This window comes from Notothenia coriiceps, unplaced genomic scaffold (genome assembly GCF_000735185.1).
Source record: "Notothenia coriiceps isolate Sejong01 unplaced genomic scaffold, NC01 NC01_scaffold00010093, whole genome shotgun sequence".
NCBI classification, from domain to species: Eukaryota; Metazoa; Chordata; class Actinopteri; order Perciformes; family Nototheniidae; genus Notothenia; species Notothenia coriiceps.
In genome coordinates this window covers 156,716-170,482 of record NW_011342794.1, presented here as the reverse complement: position 1 = coordinate 170,482, position 13,767 = coordinate 156,716, and the positions used below count along the sequence as shown (strand labels likewise).

At 39.8% G+C, this 13,767-nt stretch overlaps 2 protein-coding genes across 2 annotated transcripts; one reads left to right on the top strand and one right to left on the bottom strand.

Moving 5' to 3' along the window:
* Positions 1-516: 516 nt before the first annotated feature.
* LOC104945862 (macoilin-like) lies at positions 517-4,122 on the top strand. Its single transcript, XM_010771587.1, has 3 exons — positions 517-646; positions 1,306-1,480; positions 2,184-4,122. The coding sequence occupies exons 1-3, from the start codon at positions 542-544 to the stop codon at positions 2,372-2,374; spliced, it is 471 nt and encodes a 156-aa protein (XP_010769889.1). The 5' UTR covers positions 517-541; the 3' UTR covers positions 2,375-4,122.
* Positions 4,123-7,152: 3,030 nt separating this feature from the next.
* On the bottom strand, positions 7,153-12,502 carry LOC104945871 (macoilin-1). Its single transcript, XM_010771601.1, has 8 exons — positions 12,378-12,502; positions 10,497-10,638; positions 10,256-10,382; positions 9,866-9,989; positions 9,172-9,350; positions 8,312-8,759; positions 8,076-8,234; positions 7,153-7,327 (listed from the first exon to the last, which is right to left on the bottom strand). Exons 1-8 carry the CDS (start codon positions 12,452-12,454, stop codon positions 7,153-7,155), a joined length of 1,431 nt encoding a protein of 476 aa, XP_010769903.1. The 5' UTR covers positions 12,455-12,502.
* Between the last annotated feature and the right edge of the window lie 1,265 nt (positions 12,503-13,767).

The following is a 13,767-nucleotide window of genomic DNA, read 5'->3' as shown; positions in this document are numbered from 1 at the left end:
AACTCCTTCGTGCATGCATTACAACAAACTAAGGATATTTTCATCTTCATGCATGAAAAAAAATAACATAACGAAATTTTTATAAAACAGATTTTTCCAAGGATTTTTTCATTTGAAGTAATATTGTGAAAAACTATAAAATACAATACACACATTTGACATGTTTATATGAGGACTCCCTTGGTGTTTCTAGGAATATTTTATATAAAATTGTGTTTTCTATTTAACCTAAGATTATATTTTTAATCATGCATGGTATTTTTTTAATTAACCTTTTTTTAATAATTTTTTTTAAATCTCACGTACCCCCTGCAGTACCCCAACGTACCCCCAGGGGTCCGCGTACCCCCATTTGAGAATCACTGCTTTAATGCACACAGGACATTTTGTACAGACTGTTAATACATGTTCTTGCATTTTATGTAACTATATTTATTGTATATGTTTCTTTTTGTATTTTTCCAATGAAACTCCTCTCTTACCGCTGAAAACTGTTATTTTCTCCATCTCCTACACCAGGCAGGAACACTGTGAAACCCAAATGTTAAGGAAAAGAGTTAAAGATCTAGAGACAGAGTACAAACAACTACAGCTGGAGTGTCAAGTCAAAGAGAGTCGTGTGCTAGATCTAGAGAGTGATGTTGAGGTATATGTCTACTCTATTTGGGAATGAACTTTAAGTGTCTGTGAGTCTCAAGTGGTCCAGTACCTGTCCTCAGTTTGGTCATGTAGTTTTGCTGTTTAAATCCCGTTTTTTATGTCTGTAATTCTTTGTGTTTGTTAAATCTATCCGCCGGGACCATCTTTTTATTTTGGCCTGCAGTCAACCTTTTGCACTTTGTCATCATGTCAGTATGTAGTAATGTGAATGGTTGTTTTTGTCGTCTTCACTTCAGCTGTGGACGTTGTCGTACTGTGTTGTATTTGATTTCATTTTAGTGACATACCCTCCTCCCTCCATGAAGCATGCTTACACCAAAGTCAGGTCTTTCATATAAATGTTGCACTGCTTTAATAAACGTTTCAGGTCACTTCCCTCCAAATGTTCATTAAAAACTGGTGCCAACAAAGAAATGACCATCTGTCAGAGTATCTCAATCTAATTGATGGCCAATTCATTATGGATTTGTTCGCTCTCTGAGGTGCATTGCTTTCCTAAGTTCAAAAGACACATAGTAAACTTTTAAAAAGCCAAAGATACTTAGGAGACCAAAGCATCGAATCCCTCCGTTTTCATGACACAAGGTGGATTGATGTTTTGATATTTTAAACACCTTCTTACTGTCGATGTGTTTCTGGTCTCAGGCTCTGGGAATGTACCGCTGTGTGGAGAAAGAGACAGACATGCTGCTGTCCACTCTGTCGGCCATGCAGGAGAAGGCTCAACATCTGGAGTACAACCTGAGTGCCGAGACTCGCATCAAACTGGACCTGTTCTCGGCTCTGGGAGACGCTCGCCGGCAGCTGGAGATCGCTCAAGGTTCACTCTCCCTTACCTCGTCAATTTTAACTTCATCTTTGGATCAAAAAACAGTATTTCGAAGGCAGGATTGAGATACTATGACCTTTGGCTGCCATTCACAAATCAGTGTAGTATCTGTTAGTTAGGATAAACAGTCATAGTATGCCATCAGAAGGTCAGGAAAACTGTCATATTATAGTAACAAAAATCATAGTTTACTGTGTTCGCAAAATTATATTTTAAAAAAACAAGGTTTAGTATAGTGCGCATATTAAAATAATAATAAATATTATAGACAAAATAAAAAAAATTATAATATAGTATCCCGTAAGAAAAGTTTTTTTAATTTTATAATATAATTTTTATGCGAAAATATTTACTATAAAAAAAAAATATATTTGTTTTATTATGAAGGAATTATAAAAATATGGTCATCGTATAGTATGCCTGCCATATACGTGACTTAGTATGGTATGTCGAAAAAAAGTCATAGTCTAGTATGTTTAAAAAAAGTAATATTATAGTATGTTTAAAAAAAGTCATAGTCTAGTATGTTTAAAAAAAGTCATATTCTAGTATGTTTAAAAAAAGTAATATTATAGTATGTTTAAAAAAAGTCATATTATAGTATGTTAAAAAGAAACTCATACTCTTAAATGTCAATAAATAAGACCTGTCCGTCAGTGTTGAGCCTCATGTATTTCCTGTGTTTGCCGAACAGATAAAGTGATGAGGCAGGACCGGGAGATTAAGGAGATGAAGCAGAAGATCGCCGAGGTGATGGCCGTCAGCCCGGGGGTTTCCTACATGGCTCCTCGCCCCCCGGTGCCGCAGTATCTCACCAAGCTACTGAGCTCTGAGCGCTACATGCTGAACCCACGAGCCCTCATGTACCAGTGCCTGAAGAAATAAAGGAAGTCGTCACCTTTGTCTGATCCTAGGGAGAGCTCACAGATTGGTAGGACAGAGCTACATGACACCATGAAGTCATCTACTTCCAGCCAGCGGTGGAAACAGGAAGAACCTCCACAAGTCGAATGCCTTTTGCTGCACCGATGGTACCAAGTTCACATTATTTGTTTACAAGGGTTCAAGTGTTTCACTCCAAAATACTATATCTCTCTTTATGTAGAGATACAGCTAACACTTTCTAGTTGGGATGCATCAGAGAAAAGCACACTTCTTCAAATTCAGACCCTGTTCATTTATCTAAAGGAATGATTTTTGGGAAATTGAAGTTCATAATGTACTAGAAGATACATCTTGCTGCCCTGCAGACCCACAAACCTACTGTAGCTTTAAAACACAGATTCAAACTTCGATTAATCAAAAGTATAATACTTACAAGGTTTTAATATCACTTGTACAATGATACATCTGCTGGATACTACAATCAAAATAACATGGGCTAATTTATTTTATCGTGTTTACCCCTTGAGTCAAATGAATATTAGTTCATAAAAGCATCCGATAAGTGTTTTCACAGCGGGCATTTAGACGAATCAAAAGAGAAGCAGAGGTGTTACTAACAACGTGAACAATGGCTCTGCTTTATTAAAATGTTCTAGCCCTGACAGTGAGTCAGCGTGCACAAACCCATGAAACTCAAACTGCTTAATGGGATTCAGCCATTATTCATTTATTTTCCTGCTGTGACATGTCATAATGTCTTCTGTGAAAAGCTAATTCAAATATTAAGATACCCTGCTGAGCCATGTTCTCAGACTCAATGTGAATATAGAAATGATACATGACCATATTGATGTCAGTCCTTGATTGTGTTCTTGCTTTGAATCTAAAGAATAAAAATAAACCTTTATTGGATAACAACATAAATATATGCTCCAAACTAAATCTGAATTTTCTCAAAGCATATTTATAATTACGAACAATTCCCACATGCTACATTCTTAAGAAGAGTATGTATAAGTATACATTTTGGAATCAGTGGCCGTTTACAGGGGTCTTTGTTGTGGAACAGGTTGAAATCTTGATGTTTCTTGAGAACATTGTGCAGTGATGTTGATTGTTGAAACGGATATCACAGTTTGCGGCGATTCCTTTCTCTTTGTTTGGCAGCTCCCGGCGTAAAACAATGGAAACGGTGATAGTGACTTTGTCCCCGAGCGACAGGGGAGTTGTTAATAACGAGGAATGGTGTCGACCAAACGTGGTTCATGAATTTAATTACTGTGCCTATATACTTTCAAACAGGAAAGTAAAACACAATTTAATGTGAAAGAGTAATGTGTTTGAATTGAAGTGCTATGTACTGTTTTTGTAGTTCCTTTGATTTATTTTCTACTCACAAGGTACAGAATTGAAAATACCCACGCAGCTGGAAACACTCATGATCTGGATGTCGCCATTTTGGTAGCTTTTTATTTAGAGTGTCTTTCTAGGGTGTTTTATATCAAAACTATTTTTTAGTCTTGCTGTACTTTTATTATACTGCTGTCATTTTGTACGGCGATGTGTTTTGTCAGCATGAAATGTGTTTTATTCAACTGTTAATCGAGCACACATTGTGACTTTCAGTATGTACATGAATATACTTGTACAAGGGCTACAATTTCTTAACATTTTGAACAAATAATTCAAATAGTGATGCTCTAAAGGGTAGAGATCGCACCCCTGACGCATCAGGTTTTGTATAAATAATTTAAACAATTGAAATGTGTGTGTCTGTGTGTTCATTATGTTATCAATATAAATGTTTCCTGCAAGAGGAAACACATTTAAAACACGCACAGTTGAGTATAAAGTCTTTCAAACAGCATTTCCTGCATCAGAAAGATGTCCTTCGTCTTATAAGTTGACACCAAACAAAGAGCTGAAGTGCTGATAGTGTAAATATTTATTTCAGGAAGTGAAAAAAAGGGGTAAATGCATTGCAGAAACAGAACAGTGTCCAGCATAAAGTGTACAAGATGGTTACTAACATGCCAGGCAGCTCCACACCAGTTTCTCTACAGACCGCCAGAAGGCAGTCACAGCGGAGAGTAGACCGGATCACTGCCGACACTTCAATCATTATCTAAGTGCTTCCTACTGCGAAGAGGCCACGTGACATTTCCAACAGGATATAAAAGTGTCCAGCAGTGCAAAGAGATCCCCGAACAGTTAACATTTAAGGGCAGAGAAGTGAACATCTCCATAGCATAGCTCAGCTGTCCAACAGAACAACGAAGACATGAAGAGAACTGAAGATTCAGAGAAATCTAAATGTTGACAGGCCTGAACTGACCAAACTCCTTTATTACGTCTGAAAGACAATTGAACCAATGCATCACTTTTTAGACGTAGAACAGCAGACATGCATTCCCCAAACCTCATGACAAACATCCTTTAGATCATTTGCTTTAATGTGAAATATCGTCACATGAATTCTCCTGTGTGAATGTCCCCTAAAGAGACATTTATATTGACTTGAACTCGATCTTTCAGTCTGAAATGAGCTACTTGGAAAACTGAAGCTACAGTAGACATTGGACCACAGTCAGGTGACAAACCCCCCCCCCCACACACTCTCTTTTTTTTTCAATAGAAAATAATAGCGCGAATCAAAGGATGAGAGAAAGTAAAGCTTACATTCAAACCACCACCGGCCTTAGTGCTGGAAGTGAATTACAGTACACACTCAAGACAAAATAAACAAATAAATAGACTTCTTTTTCAGCTCGTAGCTGTAGCTCTTCAGATTGGGTTGCGGCTGCACATTTAATTAAATTTGTCCTATAATCAAATGTTTTCAAATGAAAAGTGACGTAGCATCTGCTGCATTACGAGCTCAATGCATTCGAGCCTTCAGAAACCGATAACGGGTGGGGCGCCGCCTCACTCGCGGCTCAAAGTTTAAAGAGACCAGACTTAACCTTACGACACCATAATACACACACACACACACTTCAGTATGCCGGGACAGAGAATTTGCTTTGTACAGACAACTATTTAACAGTTTAAGTACAAATCTTTAAAATACAATTTAATACTGACTCAAGGAAAATACTGCAGTAATCCAGTTTTATGTTGCTTACCTCCTTCGCTACTTGAGAACCGAAAGAGATAAGCCAAAAAGTGAAAACATTTGTATTTTCCTTAAAGCTGCGACTAGGATTCCTGCTGTCAGAAGAGAAGCAGATCGCTGTTTGGTGTGAGAGGAGAGAAAAATAAGATAGAAAGCAACAACCACTCAGTGGCAGCTTTTCCCCCCCAGGAGACCCGACAGCAGACCTGCAGCCGGAGCAAGGCGTCCTCCGGTCCTCGCTAAGCTTCTGCAACTCAGAGGCGGAGCCAAAAGCTAGTCCTGTTGACGAGGAGTCCACCGCTACGAGGAGACCGTCACCGGGTTGAGGGAACCGTTCCTGCTGTAGAACTTGGAGAAGGCCTCTTCGAGAACTGAAGCGAGTCGTGGCTGATCGCCCTGANTCTCACGTACCCCCTGCAGTACCCCAACGTACCTCCAGGGGTCCGCGTACCCCCATTTCAGAGTCTATACAAAATGTCTTGTGTGCATTAAAGCAGTGATTCTGAAATGGGGGTACGCGGACCCCTGGAGGTACGTTGGGGTACTGCAGGGGGTACGTGAGATTTAAAAAAAATTATTAAAAAAAGGTTAATTAAAAAAATACCATGCATGATTACAAAAATAATCTTAGTACAATAAGTTAAATAGAAAACACAATTTTATATAAAATATTCCTAGAACCACCAAGGGAGTCCTCATATAAACATGTCAAATGTGTGTATTGTATTTGATAGTTTTTCACAATATTACTTTTATATTACGTTATGTTATTTTTTTTCATGCATGAAGATGAAAATATCCTTAGTTTGTTGTAATGCATGCACGAAGGAGTTCATAACTCACACACTGAGGGAACATCACTATATTGTAATTATTTATATAGGCTTTTTCGATCAAAAATGTTCGGGGTCGGTCAGGGGGTACTTGGCTGAGAAAATGTTTCAAAGGGGGTACATCACTGAAAAAAGTTTGAGAAGCACTGCATTAAAGGAATAGTTTGATATTTATCAAAACAAGCTTATTCACTTTGCCAAGAAGATTGATACGACTCTTCATATCTGGAGCTTCAATGTAAGACTAATGTTTAAGTTAGCTTAGCTTAGCACAAAGCCTGAAGCAAGTGGAAACATCTAGCGTAAATCTGTCCTAAGGTTATACTGTTCACCAACTAGCATCATAAAAAATGTCTAAAACCAAAAAATAATAATATTGGGACTATATCTAAGTCAAACACTGAGCTTTCCAAAAAAAAGGTGTGGCATATACTGGAGCTCCTATCAAACCCCAAGTGGTGTTTTTTCACTTTTCTTTTTCGTGTAAACATGAGAAATGAGACCTAATGTGTTGGCTAGCGGGCTATAGACCTGCTTGTAGGCAGAGTTTCCTACCTTTAGACAGAGCCTAGCTATTTCCCCTGTTTCAAATATACTATGCTAATATATGCTATGCTGATATACTAAGCTACACAAACATGAGCATTGAATCAATCTCCTCATCTAACTCTTGGCAAGACAGCGAATAAGCATAATTCAAACTATTTCTTCAAAGGTTTGGCCGTACACTCACTGCAGCATTTAGTTACACTCAGAAGCATTCAGGTGCAGATGCAGCTCTACTCTCCAGGCACAAAGCCACTTCCTTAACGAGGCGTTTTAAGTGTGATTTACCTGTTGTTGAGACTCCGTGCTGTGTTGTTTGCTTCCTCCAGTTTCTGAGCCTGAAGCTCAGCCAACTGTTTCTCCACGAAGAGTCTGGCCTCCGTCTCCGCTCTCGTCTTTTTCTCCAGCATGGCGCTGCTCTGTTTGTCCCTCTGCTTGGTTTTAGACAGGCACAGAACCCTGAAGGAAAAGCGTTAATCGTACTTTGCATAATGTGAAAGACCGAAAAGAAGTGGGTTCGTTTTGAGATGAACTTCACAGTGAAGCAAACTGAATCCCTGTAGTTGCTGGAGAGCACCTTGCTTTAAAAACTGTAGCATGTCTTATCAGAAGTGTTGCTGCTGATCAAAGCTTTGCATAAAACGCTCATCTCAGAGCAGATTTAGAGCCTCTGGCTGTGGACGAGGGTTTGATGTGGGAAATGTGTTGATGACTCATCTGTGATTGGATGGACGATGTAACAACGTCATGTTCTCAGAGCATCGAGAAAGCAATGTGTTGTTCCAGATTAAACTGAGACACATTTAGGCTACTGTCTAAAATTGAGAAATGCACTCATTTAAGGTTCCCAAACTATATAAATAAAACATTTTATATTCTCATGAATTGAATATCTCAAGAAAGACTTCAGTAAAATGTAAGTAGCTATCATTCATTTATGGATGAGAATTATGGATGAGAATTGTAAGCCACAATCCTTCAAAATAAAATATGACTTGATGAGATATGAATTCCATTTGAAAAAGAGAAACATCAATCTGTGTGAGGATTAAAACATCAGCCCACAAACGGTCTGCTTTTCACAAAGATACACACAGTGTGTCTGCATGCATTCATCCCTGTCTTAGGGTTTATTTATAGCCTGATGTCATGTGCTCAGCCGCCCACAGGAGGAGCCAGAGAGCTGAGGATCTGCAGGATGACTCACTTGCTCTGGAGCAGCATGTTGGACTGTCTGAGCAGGGACACCTCTGGCCTCAGGCTGCGCTCACTGTTGGTCAGGTTGCAGACGTGGCTGCGCAGCTCCTGCTCGCTCTGCCGGCTCAGCTGCAGCTCGGCCCGCAGCCTCCTCAGATCCTGCTCCAGCCTGGGAGGAAACACAGGAAGAGTTTCAGGAAAAAGCTACGATGTCACGATCCCATGCTGAAGGTACTGATGGCGTACTTGTTCATCTGCTCAGCGTGGTGATTGCTCTTCTCTGGGACGTCCCGGTTGGGGCTGACCGTCTTCGAGCTGGATCTCTGCTTCTTCTCCGTCCTCCCTGCGGGGGGGGAGGGAGTGTTTGTGCTGCCTCTGCTGGCTTTTGGCGAGGAGCTTTTAGCCGCCCGTGTAGCTTTGCTTCCTGGCTCATCTTGAGGTAGATTTTCCGGGGTTGTGGAGGATTCGGGTCCGGCTGCCCCGCAGGGAAGCAGATCTCTGGACTCACCAGGTTTGGATGGTAATGGCCGCCGGTTTGATTCAGCGGACTTCCCCTCCAGCGCTCCCTTCTCTGGCGCTCTCTCCTCGCTGCGGATCTGGAGGCAGTCCACGGTGTGAGCCTCGTCAGTGGCCAGCACAGCGCCGTTCTGACACTGATACTGAGTGGACTCAGGCTTTGTCTTCCATTTAGAGCCTGTGAATACAGGCAGAAAGAAAAATACATGCCATTTCATGACTCACTGAAGTGTGGAAACACAGAGGAGAACGTTCTGATTGTTGGATTAAGATATTACAAATATGAACTGCAAACCAAAGTAAATGTAGTGACATTCCAATTCTGATATGACTCACAATATTTGAGAAAATTATAATATTTGGGATTTTTTTGCAAGGATCTGTACCAGGGCAGAAATTACATTGGTTATGGTTATTACATTTACTTGACGCCTAACTTTGTGAACAACAGTTACTGGTAGATTTTTCCACACGTTCATTTTGAATATTACTTGGAGTCCCGATCGTCTGATGTCAGGAATAAGGAACACCCTGCAGATTGTAAGAATGGTAGAGACATGTGAGTGGTGAAATGTGTGCAGAAGACTCACTGCTGCTGCCATCTGTTCCCGTCTTTGGGAAGACCTGCAGGCCTGGGGGGAGCGAGTGCTGCAGGAGGTGCATGTGGAAGTCATTCTCACTCTGCACAGCTTTCTGAATGCGCAGCTTGAAGATGTTAGTGAAGTAGCACGTGGCATCAAACCCCAGATACACCACAGGATACCCAATGCTGGAACCAAGGGGGGAAACAACACAGTGGGAATATGAGTACAACATTTAAAAGATACATCACATATTGGCAAGCAGAACACACCCAATGTCTTTCATTCGTTACTTGGCAGCATACATGTGAATCTAGTCTTTTATACTTTCGTGCCCAAACATCCAGCTTGACTCATTATATCACACAGAGAATTCATCAAAGTGGAATACTAATGCAGTTCATTGCAGCTCAATTAATTGAATGTAAGGAATATACATTCTGGATATTCTTATAAGGGCAGAAAGGGAGATTTGTGGGGAGGCGTGTGGCGCAGTGGATAGAGCCTTGGTGTTGGGATCAGGGGGTCAGGGGAGCACAGGTTCAAACCCCACTGCAATCAGCATTTCGTTGTGTCTCTGGGCAAGACACTTCACACCAAATTGCTCCTGTGGGGACTGCCCACAGTATTGAGTATGTAAATTGCTTTGGATAAAAGCGTCGAACAAGTAACATGTAATGTAATTTGTGTCGAATGAACATACCAGTGTGCAGCAAAAAGATGAGACAGGTTTGCATGAGAGGCTTTAAGGTCTTTTAGTCGGAGTGACGCCTCTGTGTAGACGAGCAGAATCCACAGGGACACCGTGGATATGCAGATGCCTTTCTCTGCAGAGAAATATCAAATAGTCAGATGTGATGGGGGTAAAGGGGTCCTTGTTCAAATAAAAATCAGAGCTAATTCACTCAAATTGGTATTTACACACTATAAAATGCTTTATCAGATACAACAATATGCCTTTTTCAGGATTTGTTAATGGTAAACGCTGCATGTATATTATAAAACAATATATACAACATATAATTAGGTTACATTTTGTGTGGGACATTTAACAACAAAACAAACAATATTTCCATGTGTCCAAATGTCTCACCTGTGTGCCATATGTAATTGAATAACACATAAGTGCTTGCCACAAAGAACAGCCAGTGCAAAGGAACAAAAATTAAACAAAAGATGTCCAGAGTGAAGGCAGCACAAACAAAAACAACACAAATAGCCTGCAGACAAAGAAAGAAGAAAACATATTAATTGCAGTTAAATGCAATGGAAACATTATGTTGGATTATCATTATCTGGGCACACAATATAGAATCCCTCAGGAGGGTGCTCACCAGCCCATGGCAGTGGAACGTGGTGTAAACGCTCCCAAAGAAGAGCCAGCAGGGCCACAGGTACTCCAGTCTGAACTCCAGGATGAAATCTGCCAGCAGCACCAGCATCCACATCATCATAAACTTCACGAAGGTGTACGCACTGCAAATACACAGTCAAAAATGTTTTCATTGTTAATTAGTCTGATGATTACTTTCTTCACTAATTAGTAATTATACTATAAAAAATAATAATAAACTTTGATTAGTGTTTCCTAAAGTCCAAGATAACATCCTCAAAAGTCAGAATTCAAAAATATTTAGTTTGCACACGGTAAATAATGAGTCAAGAAACTTTTTCATTTAGGAGGCTTAATTTCACATTTATTTATTTATTTGTTTATTTTTCAATTATTCAAAACCAAGAAATATCAAAAAGGTTGGTAATTAATTTAATAGATCCCAACTAGTTGACTAGTAGATGTAGTAAATTGTATACATAAAACATCATTATGGGATGAACATACTCTGGAAGAATGAATAACAAATGTGTATTCTATCTAGACTGAGATATTTCAGACACAGCGAAGCCTCTTCAGCCAAAGCGTTGAAGGCACACAGAATCCAAAACAAAGCAGGAAATGGGATCCTCGTTGCTGAACCTATAATTGAGCAGCTGCGTCTTAAAACTGCAGTCCGTCCTTTTTAAGTAGAGGCACCACAGAACAATGACTGCTCCCTCATTCGTTTCATCGGGCGACCACGAGCACAACAGGAGCTTTGCTTTCCTCCTTTGTTCTGCACATCACATCACCCCCTCTTTGTTTGGTTACCATGGCAATATTTCATCTGGAGGAGAGAAGGAGCACCAGTTTCCTCCTGCACATGAGTTAAAACCCTCCCTTTTATTGTCACTGTTAACAAATGTACTTGAAATTATCTAACATGTATTTTATAATAAGAGGAAAAAGCTAAATATGCAACAAAAGTAATATTTTATCTGAAAGAGTAAAGAGCTTTAATTATTCACATGAGTTCTAATTACCCTTATAGGTTACTTAAAATAGTGTGTTTTAATTTCACCTCAAAAAGGCAATATTTAATTTGTAGGAACTAACTAAACTAAAGAAAGAAATTGAGCGTTACTGCATGTTAAATTCATCAAATAAGTTCAAATATATCTTGTGCTATTAAGAAGAGTATTTTAATTAATTTGTATTTTATCAAAGCTGCCAAATATAACAAAAAATATGTATAAAAAAACATAAAATTCCCCAATAAAAGAAGCAAAAATTGTAAATGTGATTACAAATTCAATAAAATATAAGCCAGTGTTTATATTTTGAAAATACAGTGTAAGCTATTAAACTGATTATTTTATTTACTGCCTTGCTCATGTGAAACAATGCACACTTAAAACAAGTGGTTTCTTTCTCCTGAGGCAGTCTTTCTTGTCTGTACTGTCTAGACGCTTACAAATGATGTGCAAAACGACCTGTGCTTCTTTTAAGCCTAGTAGCAAAATACAGTGAATAAAAACAGAGCATTAATTGTGCAGTAATTCGGCCTAATTGTGTGCGCAAGGAGACAGATAAAGCAGATGTAACATCTCTGAGTGGAAGCAGGCCGATGTTAACTTGCACAGCTGCTGATTTCTGTCTTTCCGTAAACAATGTCGGGTGAAGTAACTCGCGCAACATTTTGTACGCTCGTGTGTGTGTGCGCAGTGAAATCCTAACGGAATGTGTTAAAGCTGCACACTGAGACATATAAAATGTGAGACACGGGATGAAGTGATGCGAGGCAGACAGGTGAGCTGGATGACGACGGCTGAAATTTACACAAAGACGACGGAATACCACAACAAAAGCAGCAGCATCATCATCCGCCAGGCGACGCTACCTTTCAGAAAGCTTCTCCGTTATTTTCAGCTTTTTCATTTTCCGTAGCCTGCTCGCGTCCACGTATCGTTTCTTCATCTTATGGCTTCTACTTCCTCCGTGCTGTAGTTTTCGCTCCGCAGCAGCAGAAGCGGCAGCGGAGGCAGAAAAAAGAAGCAGAAAATAGAGGAAGCAGATCCTCGAGGATGTGCAGCTCAACCTGTGATGATGATGATGTCTGGAAACAGATACAGGCTATGCGCATGCGCAGTGGGTGTTGTACCTACAAGTGTTCATCGCAGGAGGGGAGCAGAACAACACACTGTACACTACACACTGTACCCAGCGCCGTATAGATATAATTATATTCTAGATTATATTATACGGCTCTGACTGTGCCTAATGGGTTAACCCGTTCGTGTCCGAAGACTATATTTAGTATGAAAAGGATACATGATGCAACCTTTGGACAAGTATCTACAGAACAACTTGGAATTCATTTTTTAAGTGAAATCGACCTTTTTTCAATTGCAAAAAAGAGAATGTTTAATATCTTTGATATTAAATTTGATATATGTTCATAGATATCACATACTTGATTTTGATCCTTCTAAATTACAGCCATTCATAGCCTACTTTTAGTCTTTTTGCACATTGGACTACTGTTTTTTACGGAGCCCCCTAGGAGACATGGAGAAGAAAGAAAAAAGATGTTGAAAAAAAGAAAAGAAAGAAAAGTTTTGCGAGATATCACAAAACCTTTGCGAGATATCGCAAAACCCCTTTGCGAGATCTCGCAATACTTTTCGCAAAACCCCGTTTCAGTTTGTAGACGGTCCCTAAGGACTCCTCTCCCTCCTCAAGCTGCAGATTGTGACCAATTCTTGATGTTTAGCTCGGATGACGGCGCGTATCGAACTGTTCTGATAAAAACGACTCTGTAGCTCGTTGTCTACCTTGCTATGATTGTAAAGTCATGTTGTTTGTATTTTTACAACGTTATGTTCACGAGTTATTGATCCGCGAAATTCGAATCTGCAGAGGGACGTGCATGTCCCATCGCTCTGAGTGTTGTCTTGAGGTGTCTTCACTTATGTGAAACCCATAGAGTCTATGTGTGAAACCCGTGCCTATTGCCAAGCACTGATGTTATATCTTTATATTTAAGGCCAAGCTCAAAGTAAAATCGATGAACCACTCCATTGTTGTGGTTTCTGTGTTGCCATCGCAGCCGAACTGACCAGGGAGTACATTGAGCTAAATGAAAAGTTTTGCGAGATCTCGCAAAACTTATTTTTTTCAAATAATTATTTTTTTCTTCTCCATGTCCCCTACGGGGCTCAGTACGATTGTGGTCCTGGATTGAAAGAAAACAAGGACACCCAAAATATCTAAAATGGTCGATTTGGCTC

What these genes read in the sequence shown, in the direction of transcription:
- LOC104945862 (XM_010771587.1), top strand. Translation starts at nt 542, where the DNA reads ATGTTAAGGAAAAGAGTTAAAGATCTAGAGACAGAGTACAAACAACTA. An exon ending in ATCTAGAGAGTGATGTTGAG is followed by an intron (nt 647 to 1,305) that starts GTATATGTCTAC and finishes TTCTGGTCTCAG; the next exon opens with GCTCTGGGAATGTACCGCTG. An exon ending in GCAGCTGGAGATCGCTCAAG is followed by an intron (nt 1,481 to 2,183) that starts GTTCACTCTCCC and finishes TTTGCCGAACAG; the next exon opens with ATAAAGTGATGAGGCAGGAC.
- LOC104945871 (XM_010771601.1), bottom strand. Translation starts at nt 12,454, where the DNA reads ATGAAGAAACGATACGTGGACGCGAGCAGGCTACGGAAAATGAAAAAG. An exon ending in GGGAACAGATGGCAGCAGCA is followed by an intron (nt 8,760 to 9,171) that starts GTGAGTCTTCTG and finishes CTGTATTCACAG; the next exon opens with GCTCTAAATGGAAGACAAAG. An exon ending in CACGCTGAGCAGATGAACAA is followed by an intron (nt 8,235 to 8,311) that starts GTACGCCATCAG and finishes GTTTCCTCCCAG; the next exon opens with GCTGGAGCAGGATCTGAGGA.